At 32.1% G+C, this 19,574-nt stretch overlaps 1 protein-coding gene across 1 annotated transcript; it reads left to right on the forward strand.

Moving 5' to 3' along the window:
- The first annotated feature begins 4,857 nt into the window (after positions 1-4,857).
- Positions 4,858-7,210, forward strand: LOC111894492 (uncharacterized). The gene is made up of 2 exons (XM_023890564.3): positions 4,858-6,097; positions 6,215-7,210. The coding sequence occupies exons 1-2, from the start codon at positions 4,896-4,898 to the stop codon at positions 6,987-6,989; spliced, it is 1,977 nt and encodes a 658-aa protein (XP_023746332.1). The 5' UTR covers positions 4,858-4,895; the 3' UTR covers positions 6,990-7,210.
- The last annotated feature ends 12,364 nt before the right edge of the window (positions 7,211-19,574 follow it).

Raw genomic sequence — 19,574 nt, forward strand, 5'->3', positions numbered from 1 at the left:
AACCTGTTACGACGTTCTTCAGGATTCAGAATGTTATGACATTTGTCACCCCAGACCTGCCGATTTAGTTGTTGCATGCAACTAAGGCGTGGGTTATCAATCCCAATATAGATCTATATACAAGTATCACACTCTCCCTACAAGAGACTCTGGTTATAACTATAGGATTTTAACCATCACTCTAAGAGTACAAAGAAGTAGTGCCTCACAATCAGATTTAATGAGTTTACGTGTAGTGTAATTGAAAATCCTTTTGTAGTAGGAATATAACCTTCCTTAGTAAGTTCATAGAGTTGATGTAACATAAACTATACCTATTATAGCTTATCACATATGTTTGTGGTAAATAATATCTCTTATGAAGAATGCGTATTGTTTCAGAAATGTACATAACAAATAACACAAGTCAATATGTAGTCATCATTTATAAACACTTTGCTTAACAATTACAAAGTGTTAGTAAACTTGTAAGATAGTTGTAACTGGTTTTACTTTTTGTCACTGTTTTTGTAAAAATCACAGAAAAATCATCTTGAGTCGAAAACTAAATCCGTAAACTCTGAAAGTTCATAAAATGTGTCTAGTATGATCACAATTTTTTAATATGATTTTTAATGATTCCTAACTAGTGTAAAATTGACCATTTTCACCGACTGTTCCGAATTCTTTGCTGTAGTGATAGACAGTTTTATAAAAATCACCATAAAATGTAGAAAAATCGTATGAACATGTGAAAGTAGTCATTTGAAAGGTATAAACCTGAAATATTTTCATACTAAACGGTTTTGAAAGTTATGGAGTTTAAGATGATCAAAACAGTTCAAGATTGAACTATAATTTTTCTGTTGAAAGTTGTCATTTGAGTTTAAGCATGTTTTGATGTTGTAACTTGTATTCTCCCCCATAAAACTAGAAGAAAACGTGAAAAGGTGGGGTATGAACTCACCTTGAGTGATTATATGAGATGGATGGTTGAAGGAATAGAGGTTTCCAAGCCAAGAACACTTGGAGAATGCTTAAGGGTTTGAAGATCCTAAGAACAAATATGACGATATTTGTATAAGAATTCCATGTTTTGAGTGAAGAAATGTAGTATGTTTATGAGTAACGGTGAAGAACTTACCGAAAGTGAGGGAAGAATTCGTGACCTCCTGGGAGTTTTGAGTTCCAGAGAGAAGAATAGAGTAAGAGAGGGAGAAGATGTTTGCCTTTGGATAAAGGTAAGTGAGACTCTTGGGAATTGTTGAGAATAAGATCTCTTGAGTAATGTTAAGAATAAGATATCTTGGGTGGATTTGGTTAAGTCAATCTAATGGAGTGTGGGGGTGAGTTAAAAAAGGACAACGATTTGACTAGGTAAGGTGAAAATAGTGACATAAAGTGGATGATTACCTTATGAATAAAATAATGAGTCTTAGACATTATTCATAAAAATGTGATATAACTCTTCATGTTTGGCATGAATTAGGAGTTTAGAGGGTTTGAGTCATGAGAAATATGAGTTTGAGGGTGTTCCTGACGTCAAATACTCCTAAAATTGCTAAAATGTCTGAAATGGTCAAAATTCAAAATGGGGTCCGGACTTGTGAGGGTTCCGGAGTCAAGAAGCCACTTCCGGAGCCAAAATACGAGTTCTGAAGTTGGCCTTCATGTTCCGGAGTCAATCAGCAACATCCGAAGTCGCTTTACCTTCCGAGATGCAAAGCTTTCGGCGTGCGAGACTTTCTGAGGCGAGATCTTCCGGAGCTGCGTGACTTTTCGGAGCGAGAAGGGTTTCCGGAGTAGGCGAAATTTCCCGGTTCTTCTTAGATGGTCCAAAGTCAACCCACAATCCGGAGTCAGAAGGCATTCCAGGCTAAGAGGGTTCCGGACCAAGAGGAGAGGCTCCAAAATTGAGTAGTGTATTGCGAATTGAGCTTGTTCTTATGGGTTTTCTCCATCCGTTTTGGGCTGTTTTCAACATAGGAATGGTTAGGATGATATCGGTGATTATGAAAAAGTTTTGAGAGAGATTTAGGAGAGAGAGATAGAGTGAGAGAGATTTAGAGAGGCTTTGCCGGTGGCCTTCATTAGTGTTTGGCCTCATAAGGAAAGGTTCTTAAACCCCATTATGTCTTGTTAAGAGTGTTTTGCACCCCCAAAGGGTATTTAATAGGGCTTTATATAGTCATTACATCACTTGCCCTGGTAGGGTTTGGAATTTCTGAACATTTGAAACTTCTGAGTGATACTTTATATTATGATAGAAAGTTGTACATTAGAAACATAGAATATACCCTATCATACAAGCACTAAATGAGTTTACCGGTTTGACCTGTTGACTTTGACTTGACTAGAATTTGACAGTTGTCACACCCTTTCGTGAGCATGAATTTAATACAAGTATTGAATAATGTATTAAATGTTTGTTGGTGTGTAAAATATTTGATATTGCCTGAAATACGTGTTAAAGAACATACCTGATAATATTTGACGGTTTAGGATACAGAGTGAGTAAACCTAAATTAATTATGAGGAACATTGGGTAATATCTCTTTATGAGAACGAGTGAGATATACACGAATAAAAGAACTTTAGAATATGTCATTGATCCGGGAGCATGGATTAGACATAGTTATTGTCCCTAGTCCGAGAGTATGGATTGGACATAGTCATTTGTCATTAATCCGGGAGTATGGATTAAGACATAGTCAGTTGTCCTTAGTCCGGGAGTATGGATATGACATAATTATTTGTCATTAATCCAGGAGTATGGATTTAGACATAGACATTTGTCCCTAGTCCGAGAGTATGGAATGGACACAATCATTAATCCGAGAGCATGGATTAGATCCGAGAGTATGGATTAAGTAAAAGGTAAAATTTATGGTCCAAGAGTATGGATAGTGTCGTTAGGAGGATCAACGAGGTGGGGAAAGAGTTGCTTATATATATATATATATATATATATATATATATATATATATATATATATATATATATGGTGAAATTGTATATTTTGTGAGTTTTAAATTATATATATGATATAACATTGTGGGATTGAAATCCCATGTACTCACCAGGTTTTCCAACCTGACCCACTCAAGTTTATTTGTATCATATGTGTCAATACGGAGCTACTTTACACTGAGAGATCTAAAAGAGATGTAGATCACTAGTGTAAAAGAATGTAAGGTCTGTTTATGCTTTTGTTTCTGTATTGACGATGACATCCCAAAGTTTTAAAAGAAATAAAATGCATTTCTTCGGAAATGCTTTGATAATACATTTATCATGTTTTTCTGGTAACAAATTCCGCAACATTTTTGTTAAAAGGGTACTCTGATTTTTATAAAGCATAAACAAAATCGGTCTTTTTTGGCCGTGAAAAATAGTGATGTCACAATGATGGACACCGGAGGAGTGCGTGTTGGCGATGGTGTTGTGTAGGACTTCAAAAAATCTAACTATTGGAAATGATTTGAGGAGAGTTGGTTTTTAGGAAGTTGTGCTTGGAAAATTTCGCACAAATTTTGCAGAAAGAGGGGGCATATCGCAACAACGATATGCTTAGTATCAAGTGGACTGCAATTAATCGGAAGTGGACCAAGTTTAATTCGATACACAACAAACTTTCTTCGCAAAAACAAAGTGGTGCGAAAGATTTCAATTTTTTTTAGAGTCGTGATAGAGCAATATCACGTCAAAATGGATTATGTTTTTCATACAACAAAATTTAGGAGGTTGTGAGAGCAGATCCAAAATGGCTTAAGACGCCAACATCGGCGGAGGTACAATCAAAGATGTCTCGCAATTCTAATTCGCTTGACGTTTCCGATGCACGAATTAACATCGGTCTCAACACCGACACAAATAACGTCCCGAAGACATTAAAGAGATCTACCCCCGCCACACACGTCGACCGGCCGAGCGCGACAAAGCGAAACCCGCTTAACGACACGCAGACGAAGCCAAGAGAAGGGCATAAGAGTTGGCGGAAATGAAAGAAAAGTTCGACCAACACAATCTACTTGCAAAACAAAAGGTTGAAGTGTAACGTGAACACTTGGAGTTCCTTCGTAAGCAAGCGGGGGAAAATCAAATAACGAATGGTTTAACGATTCTTCAGACTAGCGAAAAGAATATGAGACCATGTCAAGTGTAAGTGTTACGAAAGATAAATGAGAGGATCGAGAAAAAATATTTGGATGACTACTGTATTGTATCGTATTTATGTTTTTAAATTAGGAATATAGTTTCTTTTGCATTCAATGTTTTTTTATATATATTTTTTATTTTTATGTAATGTTATTTTTAGTTTTTAAATGTTATGCTTAATTTAGGATTTAATTAAATTACATGTCTTATTTTTTTATATATAAATAATACAAAGTGAATAATTATTTTTTTGGAAAAACAATAAATAAATAAACAATAAATAAATTGAAAAAAGAAAAAAAAAAAAAAAGAAATGATAACATGCGAAATTGAGAGTGTTATAAATAATTATTTATTTTTTCATTTAACCTTATAATACCATAAATGATATGAGACATGAAGAGATGTTTTTTAAATGTAGTAATATGCGATGTTGCTACACCAACTGATCTTAAACATTATGCGATTAAAAAAACAAGCAAAGCACTACTCTTGATACCTTATTTATTGTAAAAATTGTACATAGATATTTATTTGATCTAACAACATTTATATTTTATTCACAAAGAAAAACTATAAAAACATTTACAAAAAGTTTAAAGCATATGTAAAATTGTAAATTGTCAAAAAGTTTTAAGAACAAAAATATATTTGTAAATAGTAAATAAAGTTAAAGTAAAGGTGTATCCAGCTGGAGAACTATAAGAGCATCCACCTTCCAACAAGACCCATTCCTCCTCAAAATTCTGTAAAAAGGAATGGAGCAAACCGCTGCTCCACCACAACCACCGCCTCTCTCCGCCACCACCGCTGCCACAACGGCAACCATCAACACCACTACCACTACTACACACCCGGACTCCGTAGAGACTTCCCCTCGTTCCCGCAACAATGATTGTTGGGCAGAAGAAAATTCGCTATACCCATCTAATAATGGTTCTACGGCTGCGGCGGCGCCGGGTGGGTCTGCTAAGCTCCGGTTGATGTGCAGCTACGGCGGCCACATAGTTCCTCGCCCTCACGACAAGACCTTGTGTTACGTCGGCGGAGATACACGCATCGTTGTCGTAGACCGCCACACTACTCTTTCAGACCTCACTCACCGTCTTGCCAAAACCCTCCTCCGATCCTCTATCTCATCCACGACAGCATCATTTACACTTAAATACCAACTACCTTCTGAAGACCTTGATTCATTGATCTCCGTTACCACCGATGAAGACTTGGAAAACATGATCGACGAATATGAGAGACTGAACTCGTCTACCGACGTTAACAAATCTTCACGGCTCCGATTGTTCTTGTTTCCGTCTAAACCAGAATCCGTTTCCTCAATCGGATCGCTTCTAGAGAGCACCAATAAATCAGAAGATTGGTTCCTCAACGCGCTCAACGGTACATCTTCGATGTTTTCCGATACTTCATCCGTGAATTGCTTGTTAGGTCTTGAAGATGACGTTTCGATCCCGGAGAAGAAGGATGCTAATCACAAAGGTGTGATCGGTAAGCATTTGAGAGGAAATAATTCGGTTCAGGATATTCAATCGGTGCCTGACTCTCCGATGTTGGAAACGTCATCATCGTTCGGGTCAGCCTCGTCATCCCCGTCACTGGCTAACTTGCCGCCGGTTAGAGTAAACGTGGATGATCAACAGAAGGTTGGAGTAGGAATCGAGGAGCAGTTTTCTCATATGAGTATACATCAACAGCAAATCAAACATCAAGAGGATGTGAGTTTGCTGACTGCGCCGGCACCGGCTCCGGTGGTGATTACCGGTGCGCCTATAATTTCCAAGGTCGCGATCACCGATAATCAGAATCGTGTGTTATCAGAAGATGAGAAATCAGAGCAGGGGTTTCAATTGGCCTATCGCAAGCAGCAGCAACAACAACAACAACAGCAACATCAGCATAAACAATCCATAGCTTTTGATTTGCCTTCCCCGGGTTCGGTTTCAAGGTATCTCAAAGACCTCCCACTTTCTTCTTACTTGTATGCAAATGCATGCTAGATGTTTGCTAAAATGCCAAGGTGTGTTTTTGTTCTGAATAAAGTTTATATTGCCATAAATTGCAGTGATGGCAGTATAACACGAAGAACCCCGCCTGTGGTTTATCAAGATCCAGTTTCACAAACCCAATTTTCTACCAATAGCAACAACAACAACAGAGCTTCTGAACACATTCCAAGCAATATTCATGATCAAAACACAAGAATTCAGATTCAAGATTCTGCTTATTTAATCTCAACTCCAACAACACCAACTCAAGTTGATCAACATCAACAGCATCCCCAATTGCACCACCATCCACAGTTCATTCATACTGCTATTCCACCACCACAGTACATCCAGCACCACCAATACCCATCCGGGGCAGTTCCGATGGGATCTTACTACCAGATGTACCCATCTCATTCCCAGGGCCAACATCATGCTCCTCGCCCACTTGATCAGCATAATTTTGTGTATTATATGCCTCCTCCTAATAATCAAGTCCCACCACCTCCATCTAGTTTATTCACCGGAGCAAGAACTGTCCAACCTGCAACTAAAACTGAATCTCCGGCAGCCATGTACAGAACAGCAAGCTCAGGGCCAGGTCAACAGCAACGTCAGCTTCAGCCTCAGCCTCAATATGTTGGGTACCCTACCCCTGGAGGTAATTTTGGTTATGAGTTTACTGATCCTTCAAAACATGTATACTATGCAACACCTCAATCTGCTTCTCCTTCTGCTTCTGCTGCACAATATCAAACCATGGTCTCAAGTTTGTCTGTTCCTTCTCCTGTTGAAGCTGCTGCTTCTCATCTTCAGACAGATAATAATTTGAGAACAACATCACAGCCTTGAGCCCTTGACAGGTGAAAATTTTGCAGCCAATTGTGTCTTGTTCTATTTTATTCTTATATTTATATTTTTATCTTTTGCATTGGTATTGGTTTGTGGTATGTATTTGTGATTCTTGTTAAAAAACAAAAAAAAAAGCTTGATTTTTTTATTCTTAGTGTATGTGTAATGCTATAATATTATATCAGTCGATTGAATTGTTAATATATCAAAGTTTTACCTTACCTTGAGTCCTTGAGTGGGTGGCTATGCCTATATATTATATTCTTGTCTAGCAAGTGGCATGGTATTTGTTCCTATATTCTCAAATGGCATCATCCTCATCATCATCATACAACAACTAACCTGATCTTCATGTAAAGATATTCTTCACATTAATTCTTCTTCTTATTATTAGCATATAGAGTAGTAGTGTTTCTCATTTTGACTTTCTTGAAAGTGGTGCATCAGCCTATAGGCTATAGTATAAAGCAATTCTTTCCCATTCCATTGTGAAAAGAATAATGATTGTTTGATTGATTTATTTTAACCGAAGGGGTAAAACTTAAAAGAAAACAGTTGGCATTGCAAAAAAGAAGAGCCTGTGTACAAAATGGAAGGCCTAAGTAAAGTAATAGAATTACTAGAAGAATGTTTGGTGTAAATGGTTTTGGTTTGTGTTTAGTTGTTTCCCTACCTACATGTATTATTGTCCTCGGATCACATGATCATTAATGGGCATTGGCCATTGGTGAATCAAACACCAAAAAGTGAAGCATGATTTAGGTCAAACTTGAAAATCTTCTCATGATTAGTGCTTTTTGCCTTAGGATTAGTCACGTCTATTTCTTTCTAATGGTGATCACCTGTTATGAAACAAAACGGTTTAAAACTAAGATGGTCTTTTCAAAAAAATAAAATAAAAAATAAGACAAACTCATGGTTTGTGTTGTAAGTTTGAAGAATGGTGAAAGTGAAAGAGAATAGGGGAGGTAAATGAAGACATGAAATAATTGAAAATGGAAAAGAATGAAATTAACCTGGTGTAGGTCCCACCCACAAAAACAACCCAACGAAAGAGTGTGGGGGAGGGAGAGTACAATGGCAAGTTGTCATCCACAATGGCATACAATAAAATACCTGCTCTACCCAACCATTCTCTACTTGTCTTTTTATAAAATAATTTCAGATTGTAATTAATTCTTTTGACTGTTGCTCCTTGTAATCATGAGGAATGGATGCAAACTATCAACTCTCTCTCTTTCTTTCAGAAACAAGTAAAAACCTGTGGCTAAATTTCTTGATATTTAATTTCTCAAATTTAAATCCTTGAATGTTGGCATTTAGTTTCTACCTAGAAATGTTATTTAAAACAAACAAAAAAAAAATTCATATTTTAAAAAGCTATTTCAGTTAGTTTTGATGTGTTTTTAAAGTGTTTAGTTTTACGACATGTTTGGCAAAAAGCTTTTAAGACATTTTAGGAGGTTTTAAAAATTTTCGTTTAAGGCTATGTTTGGCGGAGTAGCTGAAAAGTTAGCTGTTAGCTGAAAAGCTAGCTGATGGCTGAAAAGCTAGCTGTTAAATAAAAAGCTAGCTGATAAAAAATAACGTTTGGTAAAACTAGCTGAAATATATAAAATTACATAAAAGGACATGTAAGAATATGTGTTTCTATAATTAATTAGGGGTGTATTTGGAAAATTTTAAAAAAGCTCCTAAAAAGCTAGTCTAAGTAGCTTTTCAAAAAACTAGCTTATAAGCTAGCTTATCAGCTACTTTTTGGCTTACCAAACACGACAACATAAAAAAGCTCGAAAAATAAGCTAGCTTATCAGCTAGCTGTGACGCGCCAAACATAACCTAAGAGTAAGAATTTAAAGCTTTCATTTTAAACAAAAAAACTAATATTTGAAAAACTATTCAAATAATGTATAATGGAAAAAATCTTATATATTATACCAAATTTACTTAGATTACCCATAATAATCATTCTAATCACTTACTGTTTCTTGGTTTCTACTCATATGATCTTTATGTAAGTTTACATATTTTAAAAACTTCACTTACTTTTGATGAATATTTTACAATGATATACAAATAAAAATTTCGGGCTTCAACATTTTGCTAGATACTTATATCCTTAATATCTTATATCATTTTACATATTTTAAGAGATTACAGTTAGTTAGTTTGTCTTTTTGAAAATTTCTATACATAAAAATATATGGCTTCCAACTATTTTCATCTATCCAATAGGTTGTGGTCCAATGATTACTTGGATGCTTGTAGGGTATCTTTTAGTTAGTGAAAATGCTGTCATGGATAAGCATTTTTATAATGCTTTTGGTTTAAGAAACGAGATACATCATAAAACTCGTGATTGATTAGCAAATAAGAATAAAATGAACTATCTTTTTTGTTTTTTAATGAGTTGATTTGGTAGATGAAGCATTAATGATTAATGAAAAGTCTAATAATTTCCCTAAATCATATTTCATAATTTTCTACAAAAACCTACGTATAATCTTTATTCCATTCAGTCTAGATTTATATTTATTTATTTTTTTTTTAAGTGAACTATCTTAAATAAGCTTATAAATTTGTGTAATAGCTAGATATAAATAGCGGACTTTACATAGAGAAGTCTTATTATTTTGAATTCTTTTTTGATAAAGCTCTAAAAAAAAATTTTGAACAGAAAAATCATGATTATTTAATTTTACACGATAATCTATCATTTGCTGTTAAAATAAAAAAAAAAGACTTTTTCGTTAATTTGGAAAATATTAAATAATCAAGAATTTTCTATTAAAAAAAATAATAATTTAGGACTTTTATAAAATAATAAGACTTTTTTTCTGTAAACAAACCCATAAAGGGCTTTTTACTTAATTCATGCAAAGAGAAGGTAGAGTGGTAGACTAGTTTTGCAATATTTATCACAAAAATTAAATTTATTTAAAAAATGAATTTTGTAAAATAGTTGATAAATGATGTTATCAGTGGGTTTTCACTAGAAAAATATTACAAAAAAATGTATTTTTTTTAAAAAGAAAATGACTATTTTTTCCAAAAAAAAAAAAAGAAAATACAATTTGTGAAACTATTTTTGATCCCTCTATTTGTGACGGGGACAATTTATTTATTGAATAAATAATTATTTTGTGATAAATAATTTAAAGATTGTCAAATGTAAAAAAGCCATTTCATTTTTTTTTAACATTTTTCTGATTATCCAAGTAACAGAAACACCAAGGATTAGGTTAGGAGTTAAATTTAGTTTAAGTCGAAACAAAAAGTGTCATAGTACATGTTAAAACGATGAGAAATTATCGAATTAACCATTTATAATGAAGTTTTTAACAAAAAATAATTTATTTTTTTGTGTTTTTGAAAATCATATTTTGTCTTAAACGGTTAATTCCGGACTTGTTTTTGACATTTAAGATTGATCAAAAATATTTAGTGTGTATTTATTTTTCTTATTTACACAATTTTTTCCAAAAAAACTTTATTCAGCCATGTTTAAAATGTCAATTTCGAAATCTCTAACATCATTATTTTTCAACTAAATGCATGATTTTAAGCCATAGGTATATGTTAAAATGATGGGATATTATCGAATTAACCATTTATGAAGTTTTTAACAAAAATAATATTTTTTTTTGTGTTTTTGAAAAATCATATTTTGTCTTAAACGGCTAATTCCGGACTTGTTTTTGACATTTAAGATTGATCAAAAATATTAAGTGTGTATTTAATTTTCTTATTTACATAATTTTTTCCAAGAAAACTTTATTCACACATGGTTAAAATGTCAATTTCGAAATCTCTAACATCATTATTTATTTTTCAATTGAATGTATGATTTTAAGTCATATGTATATACTTCTTATTTGCTATGTTTATTTAATTTCTTATTAGATTGTAGTAAAAAACGAAATATATTTATGAAATTACATAATTATTCATCAGATTTAAGACTTATCGAAATTTTGAATTTTTTTTTTTTCAAATGAAATACTTTTGAGTGGTACAGAATAATACATTTTGAAAATATTAGTCATTTTTCTAAAAAATTGCTTTTTAGTTATATTTGTTAATATTAATTTAAAATATGATTAGTTTACGTAATATTCCTAAAACGAGTTGAGTTAGGTGCGAGCTTAGTTGGCTTATTAGCATAATTTGTTTGGTTATTTTACATTATCAACAATAACAATACCCACATTGCACAATACCTAGGCATTTCGATATCCAACCGACTCTGAAAATTATTTCCTATGGGTTATTTGAAATATACACTTCAATTATCCGTTGTTAAAAAATAATAATATAATTTGACATGTTTTCTTATAAATAAATTAAACTTTTAATCAGGGTCGGTTCATAGATATTTCATGCCCTGGGTGAAGACACTTAAAAATGCCCTTATATGCCCTTATATTTGTACCGAACTCAAAAAAAAGTTTAAATTTATTAAACAAAATTGAATCATATTCTTTAAGTGCTCAAAGAATAGGTAAACAAATTTCTCCAACAAATCCGGTCTACAAAAGAGGGCAGTCATGTAAATTTACAAATGGCATGAACAATAAACCTTGGTCAAAGTTACATTGACTAAATCTTAAGGTATCAGTTCATGAAATCCAGACCAGTTCTTCCATAACCTAAGTAGAACATGGAAGTTTTTATACATTAACAAGAGATTTGCTTCATCATCAAATCCATATTAGAAAATTGCTAATGTAGCCCCAAAATCCTGAATCAAGAGAGAGGCAAAAATAAAAAAATGTTGTGCCTTTTGTTCATTTATTTTTGTATTTACAAAAATACTCCAACAACTACACAAATCATACATATCTACGCAATCAATGCAATGAAGATTGAGACGAACACAAAAAAGTGATATTTGAGCTTTGACTTTCATGATTTGGTTGAATCCATATGTAAATAACTCATTTACATAAGTATACACAAGCAATGAAGATTGAGACGAATACTTCTGTAACAAAATGTTCTAAAAAGTAACAAATTCTAATTCATATAGAAATATAAATGTAAAAAAAAACAACCCTAACTTATAATTCATTATTATAAACTTGTGTTGAAAGCCATTCATATCCTATATAAACATGAGATTTAAACAACAATGATAAAAAGAAGGACCAACAACCAAAATATTGGACAGATTATAGAAATGCTTATATAAAATCTTCAGAACTTCAGAAAATATCAGACATGCTTATATAAAAAAACATAGAAACACAGACTTATATCACTAAATCTTATATCAAATTTTTGGAAAAGGGAATTGCATCAGTCTTTGAAAAATAGAAGTATCAGAAAAGCTTTCAATCATACTATTTTTAATGTTGTTTAGAAGAAAAAGATCAGAAAAACCTTAGTCCTAGCCTCCTCGATATGAAAGATAGAATTAGAAAAAACTCAACCCTCACTTCTTTGTATGAAATAAAGAATTAGAAATCAACATGTATTTTTTTTTTCTTTAGAAGAAAATAATCAAATCCTAGAATCTTTGGTATAAAAGACAGAACTAGAAATACTCAAATAACTGAGTCTTTCAAACTCCTCGTAGTTCTCACAGTCTCTTTGTCTTCGCCATGATTTTTTTACCAATCGAGAATTACCGCCCATTCCATTCATGTTTCAACATCCCTTTGGTCATTCCCTTACCTTACCCATACGAGTTGGACATAATCTGATGCCCCTTGCTATATTGCTGCCCTGGGCGACGGCCCAGCTCGCATTGCCCTTGGGTCGGGCCTGCTTTTAATATATGACTAAAAGCATCAAGTAATATGGATGTACACATAAGCTTATGATGAAAATTGCCATTTGGTTGAGAGGATAGAAGCAATCTATTAAACATGCAAATAAAATAATGCCATGTAGAAAATTTAAAGTTCTATGTAAGCTTGAAGGATTATGTTTTAAAATTGAATAGAGTGGATGCTTAAAGATAATGAAAGAGTATATATAACTTAACGAATGATTTTTATTAGTCGAAACAAAAAGTGTAATAGTACACGTTAAAACGATGAGAAATTATCGAATTAACCATTTATAATGAAGTTATTAACAAAAAATGATTTATTTTTTTGTGTTTTTGAAAAAATTATATTTTTTCTTAAATGGTTAATTCCGGACTTGTTTTTGACATTTAAGATTGATCAAAAATATTTAACGTGTATTTATTTTTCTTATTTACACAATTTTTTCCAAAAAAACTTTATTCACCCATGTTTGAAATGTCAATTTCGAAATCTCTAACATCATTATTTTTCAACTAAATGCATGATTTTAAGCCATAGGTATAAGTTAAAACGATGAGATATTATCGAATTAACCATTTACAATGAAGTTTTTAAAAAAATAATATTTTTTTTTTGTGTTTTTGAAAAATCATATTTGTCTTAAATAGCTAATTCCGGACTTGTTTTTGACATTTAAGGTTGATCAAAAATATTTAGTGTGTATTTAATTTTCTTATTTACACAATTTTTTCCAAAAAAACTTTATTCACACATGTTTGAAATGTCAATTTCAAAATCTCTAACATCATTATTTTTCAATTGAATGTATGATTTTAAGTCATAGGTATATACTTCTTATTTGCTATGTTTATTTAATTTCTTATTAGATTTTAGTAAAAAACGAAATATATTTATGAAATTACAGAATTATTCATCAGATTTAAGACTTATCGAAATTTTGAATTTTTTTTTTTCAAATGAAATACTTTTGAGTGGTACGGAATAATCCATTTTGAAATATTAGTCATTTTTCTAAAAAATTGCTTTTTTGTTATATTTGTTAATATTAATTTAAAATATGATTAGTTTACGTAGTATTCCTAAAACGAGCCCAGTTAGGTGCGAGCTTAGTTGGCTTATTAGCATAATTTGTTTGGTTATTTTACATTATCAACAATAAAAATACCCACATTGCACAATACCTATGCATTTTGATATCCAACCAACTCTGAAAATTCTTTCCTATGGGTTATTTGAAATATACACTTCAATTATCCGCTGTTAAAAAATAATAATATAATTTGACACGTTTTCTTATAAATAAGTTAAACTTTTAATATATGAATAAAAGCATCAAGTAATATGGATGTACACATAAGCTTATGATGAAAATTACCATTTGGTTATATTTTGGGCCCAGGACAAAAGAAAAAAATGGACCCTTAAAAACATAAATGTCATCAAGATTTTTATAATAAATCAATAACTAAAAGAAAATTATTTGTACTATCTTCTAAATATAACAATTTCCATAAAAAATTTGGGCCCCTTTAAAAGATGAGCCTTGAACGGTCGTCCCTATCGCCCACCCTTTGGGACGGGCCTGTTTGGTTGAGAGGATAGAAGCAATCTACTAAACATGCAAACGAAAAAAAAGAAACATAAAATAATGCCATATAGAAAATTTAAAGTGCTATGTAAGCTTGAAGGATTATGTTTTAAAATTGAATAGAGTGGATACTTAAAGATAATCCTTCAAAAACGATGTGTAACAATATTTATTATCCATTTGGTTTGATAGTATATATGCATTTCTTTTTGTTCATTATTCGGCAGTTGTTAATGAGCTTCCACCACCATAAAACATGAAAATCTAACCGTAGTAAAGAAATTTTCAAATATAATCAAAACACATATTTTAGTGCCCAAAAAAAGGGTTTTCAAAAACGACAAATGAATCTGCAAAGGGTCTTCAACTATCGTACTGCGGACTCGTGCTAACGTTCAAATTTTAAGGATTTTTTATTTTATTTTATTTTTGTATAATTTTGCTTAATCTGCAATATGGTACCTGAGTCCGCAATATCCTCTCTGTGGATTGACGGTATCTTATGCAAACTAAGCGGTATAAATTTCAATATATTTTTTTTTTGGTTTTATTCCAATTTTTTGTCTATGGAATGTAGATTTTGTATAGACAACGAGACAAAAAATTCCAGAATAAGAAAAAGATTTATTGAAATTTATCCTGCTTAGTTTGGAGAAGATACCACCAGCCGCACAAAGTGTACTTTAGACTAAACAAAATTACGAAAAATATCCTAAAATTCGATTGTTAAAATGAGTCTGCAGTATGAAAATCGAGTACACAGGAGGCCCTTTACGGACTCATTGGTCATTTTTTGGCACTAAAATGTTTGTGTTGGTTATATTTGAAAACTTTTCTGTATGAAATAAATGTAAAATTATGCTTGTAATTTGTAAACCAGTTGCTTGAAAGGATCATAGTGGATATACCGGGTTCAAGTTTCTGAGGTGATATGTTATTATAGTTGAGGTGATATGTTATTATAGTATAGACATGAAATGCACTAAACCATAGGGCTTATGGCCCATGTATACAAAAAAAAGGTTTCAAAAGTTAAGTTCTCATATATATCAGTTGGTATTATACCAGCTTACCAAGGATACACTCATACACATATATACAAAAAAATACATTAAGCCCGGCCCATTTATACATTAAGCCCGGGTTCAAGAGTTTGTTATACATTAACCCAAATCTTAAAGAGAGCCGTGAGATTTTAGAACTTGTGCAATTTAATAAAAAAAAAAAAATAGCCCTTAAAACTTAAAGGTCTAAAAATTTAAGCAACACAGTAATAACCAATAACCAATGTTTTAAAAATCGGTTTTTTAGTTGAATCGGTATGGTGACCGGTTTTCGGTTCAACCGGTTTGACCACCGGGTCAACCGGTTTCTATAGTTTTCATGTTTTTTCCTATTTTCCTACACATACATACATATATAAGTCATGAATTTGATGTTTACAAAATTCAAACATTAAAAATACATAAAAAAAAAAGTTGTAGAATAATCCAAATACATTAAAATAACACATAACCATAAGTTTTAGTGCTTTACATTAATTCATATAAGTCAAAAAGAAAATGAAGTATAATAACGTAACGAAATATAGTTTTAAATGAATATAAACACATGAAAAACTTTATAACATTTATCATATGTTTTTATTTAGAGAAAACTAAATAGATATGAAAAAAATCACCAAAGTTTATTATATAAATTGTTCTTTTTCATGTATTTTTATTCGATCTAATCGGTTCAACCGGTTTATTTTGACCAGTTCAACCGGTTTTTTTTAAAAACCGGCCGGTTCAATCCGCTTCAGAAAACAATGTAAAACTGGTGATAGTTGAACCGCTCCCTCCACTGGTTCCCGGTCCAACCGGTTCGACTGGCCGGTTCAAACCGGTTTTTAAAACATTGGTAATAACTTTCCGTTTTCTTTTGCAAAATACATAAAATTAATAAAAGACAAAATTGCAAAAATGGTCCCTGTGGTATGCAAAATTTTGGGGTTTTAGTCCAAACAGTGACTTTTTTGGTTTCGTAGTCCTTTTGGAGTGGTTTGTATGTGAAAATGGTCCCTCCGAAAATTGAAATGACTATAATACCCTTGGGGTATTTATTTTTCATTTTTCTTTCATTTTTTTTTCATTTTTTTTAAACTTAATATTTATTTATTTATTTTAACAATTAAAAAAATAATAAAGGACCCACCTCTCTCCCTCTCTCTCTCTCAATAAAGCACACAGCTCATTTTTTCTTCCGATCTCAACTTCAACGAATACGAAGGGCGCGCTGCCACCTCCGACGATCTTTGAGGCAGCCACCGCACCACCTTCCATCGCCCTCCACTGGTCCGGTATTGCACCCCACCACCATTGCTCTGCCACTCCTTCCCCGTCTCACCTACGCACGTCGCCGATAACAAGAAATGAGAGCAAGACCGATGATTTGTGTTTCATGTTTTGTTATAGGTCCAGTTTCGTTTTTGTTTCTACAGTTTTTGTTATAGGTTCGGTTTCAATGATTTGTGTTTCATGTTTTGGTTCTGTTTGATATGGGTTTCATTTGATTTGGTTTTGCTATGAAGATGACGAACTTGTTCAGGAATAACTGAGAGAAGCCCAAAAGCATATTCAAGATTAGAAGCCTCTACATCAGAAAGCTTAGCTGAGAAGCCATGAAATCGATTTTTGGTTTAATTTAAAATCGATTTGGGGTTTAATTGTTTAACTTGAAGGTATTACAAATTTGGGATATATATTTGATTCTTCTGTAAATCTTAATCATTATCTAATCTTTTACAACAAATTGGAGAGAGGGGTGACCGAAGAGGGGAGGGTGGGGTGCAATAACCTGTTTCACAACAAGAACACTTCAAACAACCCATCATCTTCTCTAGCAATCTAAACCTAATTAACCTGTTTCACCTTCAAAAACATAACGAACACTACCCCCGAAAATCACCGCTATCTGATGTTGTAATATTTATACTTAAACAACCTCTTGAGTGTATAAGTACTGATTCTAGAAGAAGAAGAGTTATGGTGTTGATTTGGGGATGTATGAAGAATACGAAGAAGATGAAATTCTTCAGCAGAGAGAGAGAGAGAGAGAGAGAGAGAGAGAGAGAGAGAGAGAGAGAGAGAGAGAGAGAGAGAGAGAGAGAGAGAGGTGGGCCCTTTTTTATTTTTTTAATTGTTAAAATAAATAAATAAATATTAAATTTTAAGAATAATGAAAGAAAAATGAAAAATAAATACCCCAAGGGTAATATAGTCATTTCAATTTTCGGAGGGACCATTTTCACAAACAAACCATTCCAAAAGGACTACGAAACCAAAAAAGTCACTGTTTGGACTAAAACCCCAAAATTTTGCATACCACAGGGACCATTTTTGCAATTTTGTCTTAATAAAATTAAGATTCCATTAAAAATAATACCTTTTTTTTTGCTTCTACTTCAAAATAGTTGATCTTTCTTATATTTGATGAAATAAATTTTGCTTCTATTTTTGTTTTAATGCGCCCGAATTCGAGAAAATCAAAATCATAAACATTAAACAATGAAAAAAACTGATTTAATATAAACAATATCAAAAATATAAATGTATAATACTTTCTGGCTTTTGAATTTCGACACTTCAAAAATCAAAACAACCAAGATATTTGACAATCAAGTAATTTGTTGTTTTAATGATACTGTCTGGATTCAAGAAAATAAGAATAAAAAAGAATGAAAAATGATTTACTTCTAAAGTATAAATAGTAAATCAAATTCAAAAACAGAAATATGGGTTATGAGTATTGAGTGATTGTCTTGTGATTTATGAAGAAAGAAGTAAGAAGAATAAACCAGAAATCGATTGAATTAGTATTGAGGGTCGAGGTAATTTCTTCTAGATAAGTATTTTGGATTTAAGGCTTTTAGCAATAAACATATAAAAAAAATCAAAAGATTAAAGAATGTTGTTATTGTCTTATCGACCTGTGATAACAATAATTGGTGCAACATAGATTTTTGATTCCCAACGTTGAGGATAAAGGAACCAAAGCATCGCCTATTTTCCCTAGAATTTGATTCCGTTTTCCGATTTACCGACTGTGTCTATCTGTAATTTGTGTATCGTTCCCGCCTAACCTATTTGTACAATTGGGCCAAAAATTGAAGACGTGTTAAGGTAAATCAAGTAAAGTTTGGGTCTAGGATTTCGGCGAGCCCTGTTAATAGGCATCTTTTGAACATTGGTTGGTCCGATCCTACTCTTAAATTGACTATAGGAGGTCACCATGCTATTTTTTTGAACAAATATAAATAACTTACCTTTTGAGTGAAAGCTTTTTAACAATTTAAATAATTCATTACACATGTATTACATCAACTTTTTAAATTCATTACACATTTGTTACATCAACTCTTTAAATTCATTACCTTTTGAACAATAAGTGTATGAGTTGACTCTCTCCAAGGGAGAGTCTTTTTGAAAAGAACATGTGAATGGACACATATTTTTATTTGTTTGGACACATATTGGAAAAGTTAATGGTAGAAACAAACAAAGATACAATAGATCCACTGATATATCTTCTGAAAGTAACACTAATTTTTTCCATTACAGCATCCACCTTGTCCGTGCACTTTTGTAATGAAGTGGATAAATAAAAATTCATGTAATAAGACGATTAATCAACTTTATAAATGATCATCCAATGTGATAATCTTAAAGATAGTTTTCACATGTTGGGATTGCACTATGGCATAAGTGAAAACAATTCACCTTAACCCTTTCTTTCATTCTTGTGTTTTAGAAATATTTATCTTAACCAAGATTCATCCTAATCATTTTAAATTCGCGCTTTCAAGTTTATTCGTGACAATTATGTTAATCCTTGCGAGTTATTCGCGAATTTTAGTATGTTTGCTAATTCACGGCTGATTTAGCAATTTTTTTTTAATAACAAACTGTCTTTTATTGTTAGAAAAAATAACTTCGTGAATTCACAACGTAATTTTTGACACTTTGCATGGTCTTTTGTGATAAAAAAAAAGTCATAAACATATATTCCATAAAAAAAATAGTCATTAGTGAATAACTCAAAAAAGAAAAATAAAAAAAATTCAATCTCCTTTAGTTTACCAACTATACTCTCTATATAAAATATTTCATTCCAAATTTTTCCAGATTTTTTTTTTTTTTTTCATTTGGGTTAAAATTTTCGATATTCACAACCAAGGTA

The sequence above is a fragment of the Lactuca sativa genome, chromosome 4 (assembly GCF_002870075.4).
Source record: "Lactuca sativa cultivar Salinas chromosome 4, Lsat_Salinas_v11, whole genome shotgun sequence".
Taxonomy (NCBI): Eukaryota; Viridiplantae; Streptophyta; class Magnoliopsida; order Asterales; family Asteraceae; genus Lactuca; species Lactuca sativa.

Coding starts and splice junctions, on each gene's coding strand:
- LOC111894492 (XM_023890564.3), top strand. CDS start 4,896: ATGGAGCAAACCGCTGCTCCACCACAACCACCGCCTCTCTCCGCCACC. Junction 6,098..6,214: donor TCCCCGGGTTCGGTTTCAAG/GTATCTCAAAGA, acceptor CATAAATTGCAG/TGATGGCAGTATAACACGAA.